General features: G+C 44.6%; 2 protein-coding genes across 4 annotated transcripts in view; both read left to right on the forward strand.

The window, feature by feature from the left end:
• Positions 1 to 9,422, forward strand: part of hydin (HYDIN axonemal central pair apparatus protein) — an 81,739-nt gene extending 72,317 nt beyond the window's left edge. For both annotated transcript variants that reach the window (XM_014149087.2, XM_014149088.2), the window contains exons 68-85: positions 70 to 283; positions 398 to 619; positions 705 to 831; positions 1,000 to 1,165; positions 1,330 to 1,477; positions 1,629 to 1,839; positions 2,031 to 2,252; positions 2,370 to 2,539; positions 2,775 to 2,973; positions 3,067 to 3,225; positions 3,428 to 3,708; positions 6,516 to 6,735; positions 6,878 to 7,090; positions 7,328 to 7,491; positions 7,620 to 7,770; positions 7,964 to 8,194; positions 8,318 to 8,542; positions 8,784 to 9,422. In XM_014149087.2, the coding sequence (XP_014004562.2) occupies positions 70 to 283; positions 398 to 619; positions 705 to 831; positions 1,000 to 1,165; positions 1,330 to 1,477; positions 1,629 to 1,839; positions 2,031 to 2,252; positions 2,370 to 2,539; positions 2,775 to 2,973; positions 3,067 to 3,225; positions 3,428 to 3,708; positions 6,516 to 6,735; positions 6,878 to 7,090; positions 7,328 to 7,491; positions 7,620 to 7,770; positions 7,964 to 8,194; positions 8,318 to 8,542; positions 8,784 to 9,293 (3,833 nt within the window). In that variant the 3' untranslated portion in view covers positions 9,294 to 9,422. The remainder of the gene's footprint in view (positions 1 to 69; positions 284 to 397; positions 620 to 704; positions 832 to 999; positions 1,166 to 1,329; positions 1,478 to 1,628; positions 1,840 to 2,030; positions 2,253 to 2,369; positions 2,540 to 2,774; positions 2,974 to 3,066; positions 3,226 to 3,427; positions 3,709 to 6,515; positions 6,736 to 6,877; positions 7,091 to 7,327; positions 7,492 to 7,619; positions 7,771 to 7,963; positions 8,195 to 8,317; positions 8,543 to 8,783) is intronic.
• A 2,266-nt stretch (positions 9,423 to 11,688) lies between these two features.
• Positions 11,689 to 18,556, forward strand: part of necab2 (N-terminal EF-hand calcium binding protein 2) — a 130,000-nt gene continuing 123,132 nt past the window's right edge. Inside the window, exon 1 of one of the 2 annotated variants that reach the window (XM_014149086.2) lies at positions 11,689 to 12,077. In XM_014149086.2, the coding sequence (XP_014004561.1) occupies positions 11,760 to 12,077 (318 nt within the window). In that variant the 5' untranslated portion in view covers positions 11,689 to 11,759. The remainder of the gene's footprint in view (positions 12,078 to 18,556) is intronic. The other variant, XM_014149085.2, reaches the window with a different exon arrangement.

An 18,556-nucleotide genomic window follows, 5' to 3' on the forward strand; every position in this document is an offset into this window, starting at 1 on the left:
TCAATATACTGTATGTACTGTATATCAGCAGACCTTGTAACTGACATGATCTGTGCTCTATATTTCCAGACGTTAGCCCTCGCTCCTGTCAGAGCAGTAGATTAGGGGTGAGACCTGCCAGCTCTTTAGAGAGCGTGTCATGCCTGATGCTGGGTGACCCAGACCTGCCACCCTTCTCCGTGGAGCCCAGTGTGGGTATCATCAGCCCTGGAGCCACCCAGACCTTCAGGATCAAGTTCTCCCCCTTGGAGGTAGCAGAGTGTGAGGCCAGGCTGGTCTGCAGGTCAGGATTAGTAACATAGACACACTTACAAATCAAGGCGGAGTGAATTTTTGATGTGTGCTTTCGCACTTCCATCATCTCAAATATTGTATTTATGTGTGTGTTTTATGACAGCATCCCCAACCTGAAAGATGAGCAGAGCCCCACCATGGTGGTGTGTGGTCGCAGTTTACTGCCCTACTGCCACTTCCACCTGGAGGACTCAGACTACATCAGTGGAAACAGACGTAACCCAGAACTGCGTGGTCCTCATGGGGCCCTGCCCAGGGCCCCCCTGGACCCCAACACCAGGGTCATAGAGTTCAGATCTGTGGGCATTGGCTCCTCCATCCTTAGGTGGGTTGTAGCTTGATCACTCATGCCATAAACATGTTCACTACTTTTGAATAGTATATTTCACTGTATCTTTTCCCCCATACAGGCAGTTCAGCATTGTAAACCCCACCAACAAGCCTTACTCCTTTATCTGGAGATGTGAGGATGCAGGTGCCTCCCCTTTCCAATGTCTCACACCCAATAACTCCATTCAGCCTGGGAAGAAAGTAGAGGTATGGCTTGTGTATATTGTGCTTCACTTTGAGGTCCTTGATCAGTGATAAAATGTCAGCTACTCTTACTGCTTTTAGTGCAGCTCCAGCGAACCCTGTTCTCTGTTGTTTTACTATTTTACTGTGAGAAAATGTCAGCTGTAAAATCTCTAATTCTTCCTGCTGCAGGTATCTTTTGAGTTCCAGGCCCAGGAGCCAGATACAGTGGAGTCATTCTGGACCTTCCTGATCCCAGATCAGAACCTGTCTGTGCCCTTCCTGCTTGTTGGAACAGCTAGTGAGCCTGTTGTCTACATGGACCATGCCCATCTTAACCTGGGAAACCTGCTAGTGGGTAAGTGCAATACAGCAACTAAGGTAGAAAATACCCACTGCACTAGAATCATTATCATATGAGATAATTCTTAATAACATTATCCTAAACACAACATCAGTCTTATATATATAACCTGGGAACATTTGTTGTGACAACATGTCTCTGTGAATATGTATCTGTAGGACACAAGGCTCACCGAACAGTGTATGTGCTGAATGGAGAGAATCAGCCCTTTCAGTTCTTCATTAAGGAAACGTCCCGTTACTCAGAGGCCTTCCTGGACAGCCTGCAGCTGGAGCCCCTGGAGGGGGTGGTGCCACCTAAAGACAGGTGTGTACCTCAACTTCATCGGTGATACACCTGAATCTAATTTAATAGAATGGTGTATCAGCCTAAGAGGGAATGTCTGTAGTTATGGTTACTGTATTGTCAGAGTGATACCCTTGACACAAAACATCCTCTCTCTCCTGGTGTCTTGCAGGTTCCCTGTGCTTGTGTCTTTCACCCCGACACAAGATGGAGTGGTGACCTTTAACCTGCTGGTCCAGGTGAAGGGGAAGGTCCAGCCCCTCAATATGAACGTCAAGGCAGAGGGTTACAGCATGAATGCCTGTGTGCAATGTGAGAGCACCGAGGGAGGCGTCACCGAGCTGTCTCCAGGCAACTCTTATCATCAGGTGGACTTCAAACAAGTGAGAAATTTCTACTTCAAAGCTTAAGACTCAGACAGAAAGGCTAATTATACACCGAACTCCCCGTAAGCCTTTGTTGTGTGAAGTACAAAAATCATGCAAATTCAGAGGTACTTTTTCTCCCCTTTGCCCTATTTCAGGTTTTATAATGACATTTTGTTCTCTTCCTTTTGCTTTTTGTCCTTGTTCAGGTGGAGCTCAGTGATACGACATTGTGTACCTTCTTAGTGTCCAACCTGGGGAAGTTCAGTCTGGATGTTCAGTATGAGTTATGGGGCTCGGCGGAGATGCAGCGCCACCTAAAGGTGGAGACAGACAAGGGGAGTGTTGAGGTGGGCAGACAAAGCCGCTGTACTGTCACATTCTTCCCTCTGCAGAAGTGTGTGCTCAAAGACGTGGGCCTCAACATCAAGGTGAGCATCTCATCTTAGCATCATTGCTCTCCCTTTTCCTCCTTATATATCTACTGTGTGTATGATTCCAATCTATGAATGATTCCATCTCTCTTTCTCTCTCTCACTTCTCTTCAGATTAAGAACGGGCCTGTGTTCAGCTGCTCCATCCTGGGTTCAGCGGTTGCCCCTGGCCTGGATTTCTCCTTCTTGAAACACAACTTTGGAATGAGCTTTATCTACTGTGCAGGGATGGTGCCAGCCACACATACACTGATCATAAGCAACAAGGGAGAGAGAGGGATCAGGTACCAGCTGACAGGTTGTCTGGCACTTTGCCTGTGTTTGAGCGACAACTTCAAAACCTAAACAAAACAGCATATATCCATTGTCAGGCTCGCTGTCAGACCATTTAATTTCCTCTCAAACTACCAAATGAAATGTAATGAAAAAGGCCTCACTGCACTGACAGGGAAAGGCATACTTTATATATCAGTGTTTCTCATTGAGGGAGCTGCCATAGCAGGTTATTGTCCTCTCCAGTCTAGATTGTCAGTTCTCCAACACCCCATTCCTGGAGGTGGGCTTCCAGCCAGAGGTGCTGCCCCCTGGTGGGTCCATGGAGGTGCCCATCACCTTTTACCCACGGGAGGCCATGCGCTACCATGAGAGAGTGGTCTTCGAGATCAATGACTGTGCCAAGCAGATGGTCGAGATCCTAGGTCAAGGCATTGAGATGAAGGTGAGGAGTGCGTGTGTGGGAGCTTGCGTGTGTGTGTGTTTATGCTTGTGTGTGTCTTTATGCATACCTCCCCTGTGAACTTCCTGCTATCAGGTTGACTTTGAGGACCCCAGACACAAGCTGGTGAATCTGGGGGCTCTGCAGATTGGTCAGAAGATCAGGAGGGTGATTCCCCTTGTGAACAACAGCCACTCCTCTCTAACCTTCTCCCTGCTACTCAGCTCTACTGTACACACTCTGCTGGACTCCAGGGTACGCCTCACAGCCACCTCCACACCACTGACACTATTCCCTCTCACTGACACACAAGTAGTACAGTTGCTAGATTAATGTATATTTTGCTCAGAATTAATCAATAAAGAGAACACAGTTGAGCCAAAAATAGTGTTCCTTTTCATGGGGTTGTCATTCTAGATGTGAGTGTGATGAGACGTGTTCCTCTCCTGTACCGTAGGTGCTGTCAGTGAACCCGCCAGGTGAGGTGACCCTGAAGCCGTTTGGGGGCCGCTGTCTGGTGGAGGTGCTGTTCTCTCCCAGGCAGCGCATGGCTCCCTTCACGTCAGAGCTGCAGTTTGAGTGTCTGGGCACGGTTCGCCCCCTGTTGGTACTGAAGGGCTGCTGTCAGGGAGTGGAGGTCAAGCTGGACCAGGACTACCTGCCCTTTGGAGCTGTCGCTCAGCGCTGCAAGGTCACAAGACGCATCATCATGCAGAACACTGGAGACATCGGAGCCAGGTAGGTACTCTGACACTAATGCTGAGTGATTAGTGCTTTTTGAGGTCCATTCGGTTTCGATTCAATTATTAAAAAACAATCACGGTTAAAAAAAAAATAGTTTTGCACTATGCATTATGTGGGTTGAATGCTGTAACAACACAGCATTAAAAAAAATGTGTCCCATGATGGTAGTGACTGCTCATTACTGCTTATCACTTAATAACCATCATTTATTCACATTACTTGAATAAAATATTTCAGTTGTTGTGTATATTACATTTGTTTTTTTTAATTTGATGACTTTATTATTTCATTCTAAGTCATCTCATCTCTAGAGCTTCTGCCTATGCTGTCTGACATCACTATTTTAGCCGTTCTTCTAAGTAAATAAGGCATACTTATAAAACATTAAGAACACCTGCTGTTTCCATGACATAGACTGACCAGGTGAATCCAGGTGAAAGCTATGATCCCTTATTGATGTCACTTGTTAAATCCACTTCAATCAGTGTAGATGAAGGGGAGTAGATGGGTTAAAGAAGGATTTTTAAGCCTTGAGACAATTGAGACATGGATTGCATATATTTATTTATTTTATTTAACCTTTATTTAACTAGGCAGTTAAGTTAAGTTAAGAACAAATTAAGTTAAGTTAAGAACAATTTCTTATTTACAATGACGGCCTGGCCTGGCCAAACCCTAAGGACGCTGGGACAATTGTGCGCCGCCCTATGGGACTCCCAATCACGGCCAGTTGTGATACAGCCTGGAATCAAACCAGGGTCTGTTGTGATGCCTCTAGCACTGAGATGCAGTGCCTTAGACTGCTGCGCCACCCGGGAGCAAATATATGTGCCATTCAGAGGGTGAACCGGCAAGACAAAAGATTTAAGTACCTTTAAATTGGGTATGGTAGTGGGTGCCAGCCACACCAGTTTGTGTCAAGAACTGCAACGCTGCTGGTTTTTCACGCACAACATGGGCCAGCATCCCTGTGGAATGCTTTTGACACCTTGTAGAGACCATGCCCTGACGAGGGCAAAACGGAGAATGCAACTCAATATTAAGAAGGTGTTCCTAATGTATACTCAGTGTATATGACTGCTGAAAACCAACTATCAATCACTTAGATCATGTATTTTCAGGTAGAGATACACTATATATACAAAAGTATGTGGACACCCCTTTAAATTTGTGAATTTGGCTATTTTAGGCCACACCCGTTGCTGACAGGTGTATAAAATCGAGCACACAGACATGCAATCTCCATAGACAAACATTGGCAGTAGAATGGCCTTACTGAAGAGCTCAATGACTTTCAACGTGGCACCGTCATAGGATGCCACCTTTCCAACAAGTCAGTTCGTCAAATTTCTGCCCTGCTAGAGCTGCCCCGATCAACTGTAAGGGCTATTATTGTGAAGTGGAAACATCTAGAAGCAACAACAGCTCAACCGCGAAGTAGTAGGCCACACAAGCTCACAGAACCAGACCGGCGAGTGCTGAAGTGCGTAGTGCGTAAAATTAGTCTGTCCTCAGTTGCAACACTCCCTACCGATTTCCAAGCTGCCTCTGAAAACAACGTCAGCACAAGAACTGTTCTTCGGGAGCTTCATGAAATGGGTTTCCATGGCCGAGCTGGCGCAGACAAGCCTAAGATGACCATGTGCAATGCCAAGCGTCGGATGGAATGGTGGAAAGCTCGCCGCCATTGGACTCTGGAGCAGTGGAAACTCGTTCTCTGGAGTGATGAATCACGCTTCACCATCTGGCAATCCGACGGATTAATCTGGTTTTGGCGGATGCCAGGAGAACGCTACCTGCCCCAATGCATAATGTCAACTAAAGTTTGTTGGAGGAGGAATGATGTGATGTGGGGATGTTTTTCATGGTTCGGACAAGGCCCCTTAGTTCCAGTGAAGGGAAATCTTAAAGCTACAGCATACAATAACATTCTAGATGATTATGTGCTTCCATCTTTGTGGCAACAGTTTGGGGAAGGCCTGTTCCTGATTCAGCATGACTATGCCCTCGTGCACAAAGCAAGGTCCATACAGAAATGGTTTGTTGAGATTGGTGTGGAGGAACTGCACAGAGCCCTGACCTCAACCCCATCGAACACCTTTGGGATGAATTGGAACGCCGACTGCGAGCCAGGCCTAATCGCTCAACATCAGTGCCTGACCTCACTAATGCTCTTGTGGCTGAATGGAAGCAAGTCCCAGCAGCAACGTTCCAACATCTAGTGGAAAGCCTTCCCAGAAGAGTGGAGGCTGTTATAGCAGCAAACTGGTGACCAACTCTATATTAATGCCCATGATTTTGGAATGAGACGTTCGACGAGCAGGTGTCCACATACTTTTGGTCATGTTGTGTACCTTGTGAGGCAACTGCTCTCTATCCCTCTCGATCACACGTTTTTCTCTCTTCTCTCCATCTCTGGGCCCACACACAGCGGACAAGTAGGCATGTAATGGATTATGTAGTTAATTACCACGTTTTCTGCACTAAACTATGTAGAATATTGGCCTGTTAAAAACTTCAACCCCATGTTACATCACACAGTTCGGGCTTGATCTGATTTCTCTAGATAAACTGCGCATTGAGCTGACAAACCCCCAAAATAAATGGAATTCAAATAATTGAACCGATGTCAGTCAATGATAAAGTTGAATACTTTATTAGATACTGTATGCTCTCCTATTATTGATGGTCATAAAAATGTAAAGTATGCTATGTTACTGCTTGATACTTATACTATAGGTAATAATGGCCATTATCTAGCATCCGTTTTTTTGATGTATCCATCCTTGTGACTGTGTCAGGTTCCAGTGGGAAATGAAGAGGTTTGGCAGAGACTTCTCCATCACCCCTGTAGAGGGCTACATCTGCCCCGGCATGGAGGTGCCTTTTGAGGTGACCTTTTCCCCTGTGGAGCTGAGCCATGAGCTGAGATATGATGACCTGCCCTGCTCTATAGAAGGAGCCAAGCCCATCAAACTCACCCTGGCAGGCTCCTGTATCCTACCCCCGGTCACCAAAGAGGTAAGGCTGCTTGGAAATCTCTTTAATACAACGCATGTGCACAATATAAACCCAAAATCTGCATAGAAAATGAGACCTGCATTTATTAATGATTGTTCCCTATTGCTTGTTCCCCTTTCTCTACCCCTCTCATTCTTCACAGGTGTTGCATTTTGTGTGTCAGGTGCGCTGTCAGCACATCCAGTCACTGACCCTGTCCAACCGCACCAACCAGCGCTGGACTCTGAAGCCTGTGATGGAAGGGGAGCACTGGAGTGGCCCTCCCTCCTTCATCATCGAGCCCTACCAGCAGAACAAGGCCTACGAGATCACATACAAACCCATGGTCACGACCGCCGATGGCAAGAAGCACCTGGTGAGACACTTTCACTGCAGCGCTTTCTTGGCTCTAGAACAGACTGAGCATATGTGTAGTGTGAAGAGCCTTGAATAGGATGACAAATCATTATTGTTGCCGACAATTAACATATTTTGGTTTTAGTCAAATAATATGTTCATATGATACAGCATATTATAGCATTATGTACTATAGATGCATTCTGTGATTTGTCTCTGTTGCTTGACCATAGGTGTCCTCCTCTCCCTCTTCCAGGGCTCTGTATTCTTCTCCTTTCCAGATGGGACAGGCATGCTCTACACTCTGCATGGCACTGCTGAGGCCCCCAAGGCTGTAGCCACCATCACCCACGAGATGCCCTCCAAGACCCAGTACACTGAGATGGTTCCCGTCCAGAACTGGCTCTCCAAACCTCAGAGGTACCACCATACTACTACTTTAGCAGGACGTCTATCAGCAGCTTACTGATTCTACCACTGTCACACTACACTCCTAATACGGTGCCACAATTTTGTTAGCTGCCAGTGTTAAGCTGTTCTGTGTGCAGGTTCCGTGCTATAGTGGAGATCATGAAGCCAGAGAGGCCAGACAGCACTGTGTCCCTGAAGGGCCTGGACTATCTGGATGTACCAGCTCTGGCCAAGAGGGACTACAAGGTCTCCTTCTTCACCTACAAGGAGGGCCAGTACAACGCCAAGGTGAGTGGAGATCTACATTATAAATGCATACAGGCGAATACTATCTATCTTCAGGTATGTTTAGATTGCAAAACCCAGATCAATAATCTACCATGCTAACTACACATAGATGAAGAATGCCAAAGGCAGCTGTTTTCCAAGTTGACTTGTATTTAACCATGTGTCCTGTCCTCCTGTACTCCCTGCCCTCCAGGTGACATTTCGTAATGAGTCTACAGGGGAGTACCTGTTTTACTACCTGAACTTCAAGGCCACAGCGCCGGGTGTCATCAGCACCATAGAAATGGTGACTCCGGTGCGCCAGACAGCCTCTGCCTCTGTCAGGGTGGAAAACCCCCTCCCCATTAGCCTGTTCTTCAGTGCTGAGTGCCGCAGTCCAGACGTCAGTGTGCCTCCACAGCTCTCTACGCCTGCACTCTCCAAGGTGGGTCTACATGCACCTGACTTCATCTATTATCTTGACTATGATTGCTTTTCCTTAGCATATACACTGTATCAAACCAATGCATGATTGTTCCATTTCTGTTTGGTTTTATTTAAATCGCAGGCCACTCTTTCATTTGAGTACCAGCCGCTGCGTGCGGGCGAGTCCACTGCTCGTCTCATTCTTCATAATGGAGAGTTGGGCTACTTCCACTATGAGCTGTTGCTGAAAGCCCTGCCAGCGTCGCATGAGAAACCGCTCTACTTCCGTGCTCCGCTGGGCAGCGGACACTCCGTCTCTGCCAAGTTTACCAACTACTCTCGCATCAAGGCAGAGTATGCCTGCAAGGTACTGGATCCACCTGCAATCATATACCCACACAGCCAGGCACACAGCTCATGGTTGATGACCACTGTTACCTGGAAACCTGTTGTCTTACTGCCTTTCTCTACAAATTGTACTTTTTATAGAATATCTTGTAGACATTGGACAATACAAGCTATAGCATTTCCATTATAGATTTAATTCATTATCTCGGGGAATGCATGATCATAAAATTATGTCTCTGATGATATGATTTCTCTCTTAGACGGACAGTCCTGACTTCATTGTGGAGAAGAACATCAACGCTGCAGCTGGCTACCAGGCGGGCACAGACATCAGCCTGGAGGTTTACTTTGAGCCCTGTCAGTTGGGAGAGATCCGTGGCATGCTCACCCTCTCTTCAGGGTTTGGTGGAGAATACATGTTCCCTCTCTTTGGGTGCTGCACCCCTCCCAAAGCCCAGGGCCCCTTCACCATCCGCGCCGGATCCAGCGTGTCCATCCCCTTTAAGAATGTGTTTGTCCAGACCACAGCCTTCTCCTTCCAGGTGGACAGCCCATCCTTCACTGTGAAGGGCGTGGAGACCATCCGGCCCAAGAAGACCCATAACATTCTTGTTATGTTCGAGGGGCCTCCCCCTGGCTCCCGAGGGCCCTGCAGTGGTAAGCTGACCATCTCCAGCCCGCGCTCCGAGGGCCACGGCCAGAGCATCTCCTGGGTCTTCTACCTGAAGGGCTACTGCCCTGAGCTGGCCCAGAGGGACAAGACCTCCTAGAGGAGGGTGGACCTCTTCTATACAGTATCTACAGTCCAATGCACATTGTGGTTGATACTACAATATGTTTACTCCACACTGATATAGTTTTAAGCAAATGTCAAGCTAATAAATGTCATATAGATGGGTGTTTTTCTTCTGTTGCACTTACATTTTTACTTTGAGCACGGAATTGTATTTGTTGAATGTATTGATTTTACAAATAATAATGTGTTGTTGTCCTATTTATAAAGCCTTAGGAGATTTATACATTGTGAGACTAAATATTAAATATATTTATAGCAGAAATGGTCTATCGTATCAGCTCTGTTGGGCATTATCTCTTCTAGATCATGTCCCTCTCAGAGCCACTAGGGAGAGCACTTACTCCTTCAAATAGCAATCATTACGTGTCAGCACCAGTGACTTCCTACATTCATTTGTGGGAACAGGATGGGTGTTCAAGGTGCATGAAATATAAAAAGAGTTTCAATTTGCATAAACAGCCGTTGAATAGGTGTGTCAGAACAAGAGAGCGTGTGTGTGTGTGTGTGTGTGTGTGTGTGTGTGTGTGTGTGTGTGTGTGTGTGTGTGTGTGTGTGTGTGTGTGTGTGTGTGTGTGTGTGTGTGTGTGTGTGAGCGTGCAGTTAGCAAGCAGGATGAGTCCCTGTGTTTTGGGACAGATAACTATTGCAATTTTCCCTCATTCTCTCAATCAATGAGTTGTTAAATTCTTTCATATTTAAATATTGCGCAGGGGGTTGAAGTCTCCTGGCAGAGCTTTTAATCTGGTGAGTAGGAGAGCTTTAATGAGGGAGTGGGAGGGTATTGTACAGGCACACACATATATTGGCTCTTTTTCCTAACCACGGAATTCAAATTGTTCTTTCATTTTTTTCACAGGATTGTAAATCCACTGTTTCTTTGCTGCCGTGTCAGCTGTCCCTCTGCCAGAACTAACTTAGTACCGTGGGCTGTGCTATGTAGGCTATCAGCTCAATAGGGGTGGATGGCATAACCACCACTTTCCCACTGTATGTCTCCCTCCCACCCCCACTGCATAGCCTTTGGGTCTATTTGATGGGCTTGTTATATGATCAGATTGTTCTTGATACCCCTATCTTGTGCGGTCTCTATAGAAGACGGTGACCAGAAGAGGAAGAACAGTTTTGACAGAAAGGGCATGTGTTGTGTTTATGATTGTCGGTTTCAAACTGGCTTAGCGTTATGATGCAGCTGAACTGTAATCAGAGTAGACAGATAAGATGATCCAGTGAAGGAGCTCTCTCTCCCCTCTATGGAACGCTCCCAGCTCTTTGCTAAGGGGCATCACATCCATCTGGGCCTGACCACAGGAGAGGCCTGTCTATGCTGGGCTGCCTGTATTGGGCTTGTTTGCCTGATCTGTGTGGGGAAGCAATGAGGCAGATGAGGCTCAAGTAACCAGAGTCACATAAACAGAAGTCCTGTTGAGACCCATTTAGTGTAACCCAGCCAGGTCTGACTGGCTGTGCTCTGCTGGGCACCAGGCCTTCTGTCAGAGACCGGAGGCGGATGGATGCACTTCTAGTCGCCTGAGGCAAGACTTCCTCTAAGAATGGGTTCCTCCTCAACTGCTGTGGAGGATTTCCGTATGCAGTTTTATGCCACAAATTGAAATGCCAATAATTATATATAAAGATTTCTAAAGGCAGAGCATTCTTCCTACTCTGGTGGATTTGGCTAATTAAAGAGAGAGGCCTGGAATGACTTAATCACCTCTCTGAAAAGGGCAGGACCAGGGAGTCTTTCAACTCACAAAGGTTATCCTGCATGGGCCTTTATAGTAGCACACATCACACACTAGTAATGAGGGACATTCCTCAAAATTTAGAGGGGCTCAGATGAAACATGTAGGTGGGGCATTCTGCGCTCTAGGGTGAGGCCCAATGTCTCTGATCATCATCAGCCAAACTTTTCATCTAGCAGAGATTATGAATGCAACAGGGGGCCTAATCAGTGGCTTAATTAATGAACCATATACACTGGGTGACATCACCCCACTCAACCATGACACTATCCTAATGGAAACCTAGTTAGCTAGTGACTTGATTCATTTGCCCCACAACTGATAGAGGTCTGTTAGAGGTAGTGTTTAAAGGACTCATATACTTTTCTTTAACTTAATTCATGGTGCTTCAGTCCACTTTGTACAATGTCTCTCAACATGTTTACTTACATTTCTTTACAATTACTTCTACATATACAATAACCTCTCATATATTTAAGCAGTAGACCTGTATCAGGCAGGATGCTGATTATGTCTAATCAATATTGCCAAGGCATCAATAGACAGTCACCTGGAACAGTATACTAACCCTCTTAAAGTTTGAAGTGATGTTGAGGAGAGGTGTGTTTTCGGAAATGTTCGGAGGGTCGATGATGATGTAAGAGGGGAGGGAGGGATTGGCCCCATAGCGCTCAGCATGAACGCTCCGGTGCAAAAGGATGTGTGAGCAAGCAGCGCGCTACTGCAGGGACGGTGTCCACAAACTGCTCCAAAAAGAACAACCGAAACTCCGGGCTCAGGACAGCAAAGAGCAACCAAAACCAGTGGACCAGGACAGCGAGTCAGCAACGGCTGCACAGTCCGGAAACAGCGGCGCCCAGCCCGGTGCAATTGACGGGCTTGTCCGCTGGATAGTCACCAAGATGAGCGACAACAAAAGCATCTCTACCCGGGAATACGCGAAGGAGGAGGCGTCAGTTGCCCAAGAGCAGTTCTTCGCACCAGAGCCACGGAAAGGCATCTCTGTTATATTGGATGTAGGTATCGCTAACTTGATTGTAGCCTTACCAGTTATTTTACCTGCACATGATTCGTTGATATGGTGGCTGAGGTGGAATAGTTTGCGGGAGAAAGTCCCATTTTAATTCAGTGCGCACTTACGCGCAAAGATCAACCTCAATGTTGTGCAAATACTGTATATTAATTCTAGCTTCTCTGAATACATATGCACTCACTATAAATATCTTGAAAATAAAGTTTCTCTGTAATCTGTTGGCCTATCTGGCCCATATTTTCCATAAATAGTGGAATAATTCTAAGCACCCATAAACAAATCAAATAGGCTACTCAGAGTTACGTCCCCCCCATATTGGCTTTGAGTGGTGTTTATAGGCTATACATCCTAGAATATGTATCACACCCGGCCGTGATTGGGAGTCCCGTAGGGCGGCGCACAATTGGCCCAGCGTCGTCCAGGTTTGGCCGGGGTAGGCCTTCATTGTAAATAAGAATTTGTTATTAATTGACTTTCCTAGTTTAAAAAAAAAAAAAAAGGGTTTTATCCATGTTCCAAATTCATATCAATAGATGTAAATGCTCCTAGATGTGTGCAGTTTGTTACATAATTGGCCTTTGATTTCACAGCATGCATATAAAGTCATTTAAAGCTACAATATGCAACTTTTTGAGTGACCCGGACAAATTCACATAGAAATGGAATTTATAGATTTGTCATTCTTATTGAAATCAAGTTTAAGAAGTGGTAGATATGTTATAGGTGCGCTATTTCTATGCTTCCTGTTCTTAAGTTTCGTTTTTGGTCTTTTACTTTCAGTTTTGTACACCAGCTTCAAACAGCTAAAAATACAATATTTTTAGGCGTGAAAAATATATTTGACAGAGGTTTAGATGGTGCAATGATTCTTTAAACTATACTTGCTTGTTTTGTCACAAACTGAAATTAGGAAAACTATTAGAATTTTAACAACCAGGAAATGGCAGAGGGATTTCTGCATAGTGCATCTTTAAATGTTGTCTTAATAAAAAAATCTTATAAAGAGCTATAGAATAACATATGACTGATAGACATTTTGTCTTTAACATGCACTAGCACATCCTGGACAGGCATATCTTATTTTTTATAATTTATTACGCTTTTGCAGTGTACCCAGCAATTTGCCTACACTGTCGGGTAGGCTGCTGAAGCTGGTCTCACCAGTGTTGATTTAGTAGGTCAAAGTGTTGCCATAGTATTAGTCATAATTGCCTTATGTATATCTGATGCTCGTTTCTCTAGGGATCTACATATTGCTTTTAGGGATAAAAAAAACCTGAGAGAGTGAGAGAAACTAGTTCACTTTTAGACCAAGACCCAGATAAGATGATAAAGAAGTGGTGCATGGAAACTGATTATAGGAGACCAGAGGAGTAGAAGTATCCGTGTGTGTGTGTGTGTGTGTGTGTGTGTGTGTGTGTGTGTGTGTGTGTGTGTGTGTGTGTGTGTGTGTGTGTGTGTGTGTGTGTGTGTGTGTGTGTGTGTGTGTGTGTGTGTGTGTGTGTGTGTGTGTGTGCGCGCGCGTGCGCATGGGAGAGAGCAAGAGAAAAAGAGAGGGGAGAGAGAGTACTCAGTATTTGAAAGTGAGAGAGACAGAGTGGTACAGGGTGGCCATTTAAAACCAGATAAGACATTCTCTGCAGAGCCCACTTTTAAGTTCACAATAACTTGCCCAGCTGATACTGTATAAAGTCTTGACTGCACCTAGTGTACACTGAATGACAATGCAGCTTCATACAGTATACTAGATATACAGTATTAGCAATGTAGTTTGCTTCTGCATTTGCCTGTCGATGTAGTGTATTGCTCTAGGACATTCTAGCTCTGTGAGTGACTTAGAGGTGATGATTGAAGGTTTTTAATTAAACTGTCCATATAGATCCAGCAAGTGAAATTTACAGAAGATTTTAGTTGGATTATTGGCCATGAAATGCAAATGTTGTTGTCATTTGCACCGTTTTTAGCCTCAGCCATACCAGACTTTACTACTTGCTTTAATTGCATGTTATCTCTTTTTGAAGGACAAACATATCGTATTAATTAATATTATTTATTGCTTGCTATGTGCCAGGATTTTTTTTTAAATAAAATGAGGCTGAGACAGGAGGGGTCAGGAGACACTGTGGCCCCATCCGACGATACCCCCGGACAGGGCCAAACAGGAAGGATATAACCCCACCCACTTTGCCAAAGCACAGCCCCCACACCACTAGAGGGATACCTTCAACCACCAACTTACCATCCTGAGACAAGGCCGAGTATAGCCCACAAAGATCTCCGCCACGGCACAACCCAAGGGGGGGCACCAACCCAGACAGGAAGACCACGTCAGTGACTCAACCCACTCAAGTGACGCACCCCTCCTAGGGACGGCATGGAAGAACACCAATAAGCCAGTGACTCAGCCCCTGTAATAGGGTTAGAGGCAGAGAATCCCAGTGGAGAGAGGGGAACCGGCCAGGCAGAGACAGCAAGGGCGGTTCGTTGCTCCAGAGCCTTTCCTTTCACCTTCACACTCCTGGGCCAGACTACACTCAATCATAGGACCCACTGAAGAGATGAGTCTTCAGTAAAGACTTAAAGGTTGAGACCGAGTCTGCATCTCTCACATGGGTAGGCAGACTATTATATACAAATGGAGCTCTATAGGAGAAAGCCCTGCCTCCAGCTGTTTGCTTAGAAATTCTAGGGACAATTAGGAGGCCTGCGTCTTGTGACCGTAGCGTACGTGTAGGTATGTACGGCAGGACCAAATCGGAAAGATAGGTAGGAGCAAGCCCATGTAATGCTTTGTAGGGTAGCAGTAAAACCTTGAAATCAGCCCTTGCCTTAACAGGAAGCCAGTGTAGGGAGGCTAACACTGGAATAATATGATCACATTTTTTGGTTCTAGTCAGGATTCTAGCAGCCGTATTTAGCACTAACTGAATGCCAGCATTGGTTTGTGGTGGGCAGCTACGAAAAATATAGATGACAACTCTCTTGGTAAATGGTATGGTCTACAGCTTATCATAAGGTATTCTAACTCGTTATAGCAAAAAACTTGAGACTTCCAGGACCTACTGTATATTTAAATGTATGTGAGTATTGAAACCCCATCTGATTAGAAGAGAAAACTCACAGTAGCTGTTCTTTGTACAGTATTCCTTACAGCCCCATTATTCTCCTTTCTTCTCTCCTCCACACCCCTCCTCCACACAGCAGTGACTGCCTAGGGAAAACAGATCCATCCATTCTTAATGAGGAAAAAAGTCAGGGAGAACGCTGCCTCTCTCTCTCTCGCCCTGTTCCCACCATTCTGTGGTCGCTCTTTCTCACACATTTTCTTGCTTATTGTTTGTCATGTCTCTTATTCTTTTCCTCTGTCTCTCATTATTACCTGCTTCTTAATGCTTAATTCTGCCTTGCATGTTACTCAAGTCTCCATCCATCCATGACACCTCCGTTCTTTTTCTCTTTGCCAAGACATTCTCATTTGGTGTTTTCAATTTATCACATTAATCGTTTTGGCTAATGCTCTGCTGAACTGTACAGAATAGGTCAGTTTCCTCTATTTACTGTAAACCAAGCTCATCTGTATTGTTTTCTGTTGTATTTGTATTTTTTATGGATCGCCACTACTCTACTACCACTTAATATCTACACCACAAAATCCATGTGTATGTGTGTGTATAGTGCGTATGTTATCGTGTGTGTATGTATGTGTATGTCCATGCCTGTGTGTGTGTCTCTTCACAGTCCCTGTTCCATAAGGTGTTTTTTTAATCTGATTTTACTGCTTGTATGACGCATTATTTGATGTGGTGGTCCCCTTTGTACGACCCGCGTTACAGCGCCTCCCATAGTCTGTTCTGGACTTGGAGACTGAAGACATTTTACATTTACATTTTAGTAATTTAGCAGACAGTCTTATCCAGAGCAACTTACAGTACAGCAAAGCACAGGGTGGCTTTTTGAAGAATCTCAAATATAAAATATATTTTGATTTGTTTAACACTTGTTTGGTTACTACAGTGAGGGGAAAAAGTATTTGATCCCCTGCTGATTTTGTACGTTTGCCCACTGACAAAGAAATGATCAGTCTATAATTTTAATGGTAGGTTTATTTGAAGAGTGAGAGACAGAATAACAACAAAAATCCATAAAATCGCATGTCAAAAATGTTATAAAATGATTTGCATTTTAATGAGGGAAATAAGTATTTGACCCCTCTGCAAAACATGACTTAGTACTTGGTGGCAAAACCCTTATTGGCAATCACAGAGGTCAGACATTTCTTGTAGTTGGCCACCAGGTTTGCACACATCTCAGGAGGGATTTTGTCCCACTCCTCTTTGCAGATCTTCTCCAAGTCATTAAGGTTTCGAGGCTGACGTTTGGCAACTCGAACCTTCAGCTCCCTCCACAGATTTTCTATGGGATTAAGGTCTGGAGACTGGCTAGGCCACTCCAGGACCTTAATGTGTTTCTTCTTGAGCCACTCCTTTGTTGCCTTGGCCGTGTGTTTTGGGTCATTGTCATGCTGGAATACCCATCCACGACCCATTTTCAATGGAGATAATTTCTTGTGACAAATGTTTTTTGTTTTTAGAGGATATTACACAACGTTAAATTTAGATCCTTGGTTAGGTGGTTAACTGATTTTTTTTTAACTCCGACATCCTTGGGTAGGTGGCAGAAGTCTGGAAGGGCACCTAGGAATCTTTGGGTTGTCCGAGAATTTAAAGTGCGGCTTATTATAATCCTTGGTTGGGGTCTGAGCAGATTATTTCTTGTGATTGCGAACGTAATAAGATGGTGTTCAGGTAGTCCAGGAATATGAGGAAAAACATTTAGATCCACAATATTTATTCCAGGGTATGACTGTGGCAATGCGTAGGGACGGAGACAAGTTGGACAAAACCCACTGAGTCGATGATGGCTCTGAAAGCCTTTTGGATTGGTTCTGTGCACTTTTCCATGTGAATATTGAAGTCACAAAAAATTAGAAAATTCTCCCATGACTACAAGGTCCGATAGGATTTCAGGGAACTCAGTGAGGAATGCTGTATGTGGCCCAGGCGGCCTGTAGTAACTGTAGCTATAAAAAGTGATTGAGTAGGCTGCATAATAACCGTTCTGTTCTTGAACAGTATTGATCACTTTCATTCTCGGTTCTGTTCCTCTGAAAAACATATTTTACGGTTTTCAGTTCTGTTCCCTGAACCAGTTCCAAATGCTGGATAAGACAATAGCAAACCACACACTGGCCCCTGGGAACTGAGCTGCTCTAGTTGGTTAATACTTGTCTTAGTAAGTGATACTCTTTGATGTCGTTTTCATTCTATATATTTTAGAGGAGCAGTGTGTGCATTTGGTGTTTGTCCCCTTTTTTTGTCAAATATGTTTTTTAAAAATCTGAAACGGAGTGAAATTGGGTCACCTACATTATGTGACAGCATGCTGGTAGGCCTGACAAATGGATGATCAGACAAGCCCCTCAACACCAAATTGGCCAATTTTATACACACACGCCTGCCACTTTTATCATATTATTCCCCACTTCTGTTGCTTTAATTGTGGTTTACATTTTGCATGATATGTAATATTTTAATGCACCTTTTCTAATCGTGTCAGTGAGGATGAGTCTTTCTGGAGAGTAGGTACCTGTATTTCTTTTGCACATTAGCGTTTTACATCATGAATCTTGTTCTTGAGGCAGCTCACAAAGTCATAAAATCTGATTTTGAACCTAACCTTAACCCTAACATTAACCACAATGCTAACCCTAAAGCCTAAACCTAATCTAAAATGAAGCCAATTTTGACTTTGCAACTGGCCCATCTAGCAGTAATCGCTCAGTTCTGCCTCCAGGACAAGACTCATCCCAATAAATGTCAACCTGCAATTCTTGCTCTCTCCCCATCTAATTTCCGCAATCCTTATTTATCTCTCTCTCCCTCTGTCTCTCTCTCTCTCAAAACGGATTATTTCATCCACCTCTTGTGCTTGATCTCAAAATGATCTCCTTTCCATTATCTTTGTATCGCAAAGCAATTCTCCGATAGCAGTAGATATGAACGATTAAGCTCAGCAAACACCATCACTTCCAAATGATTTCAATAGTGCTCTAGCAGTGCCTTTCAGGTGGAGTGGAAGATTGTGGTATTGATCTGAAATCGTTCCCAAGACGTTTTGCTCAGCTTACTTCACCCTCAGATGCCAAAGATAAACATGTCACAGACTTGTTATAAAGGCTTCAATCATCTGCAGTCACATAATAAAGCCATAGTAATGTATGGTGTGCTCTCTTAGTCACCTGTCCATTGTCTTTTACTTTGTTTTACCTTTCACGGTTTATTCACTCATTGGACCACATTGACAGGCCTCCTGTCAGGTTTCTATGGAGCTTTTCCCAATGTGCATGGTCAATTATTTACCCCTGATTTGTTTTATTAAAACTGCTAAAGTGCTCATCAATCT

This window comes from Salmo salar, chromosome ssa16 (genome assembly GCF_905237065.1).
Source record: "Salmo salar chromosome ssa16, Ssal_v3.1, whole genome shotgun sequence".
NCBI classification, from domain to species: Eukaryota; Metazoa; Chordata; class Actinopteri; order Salmoniformes; family Salmonidae; genus Salmo; species Salmo salar.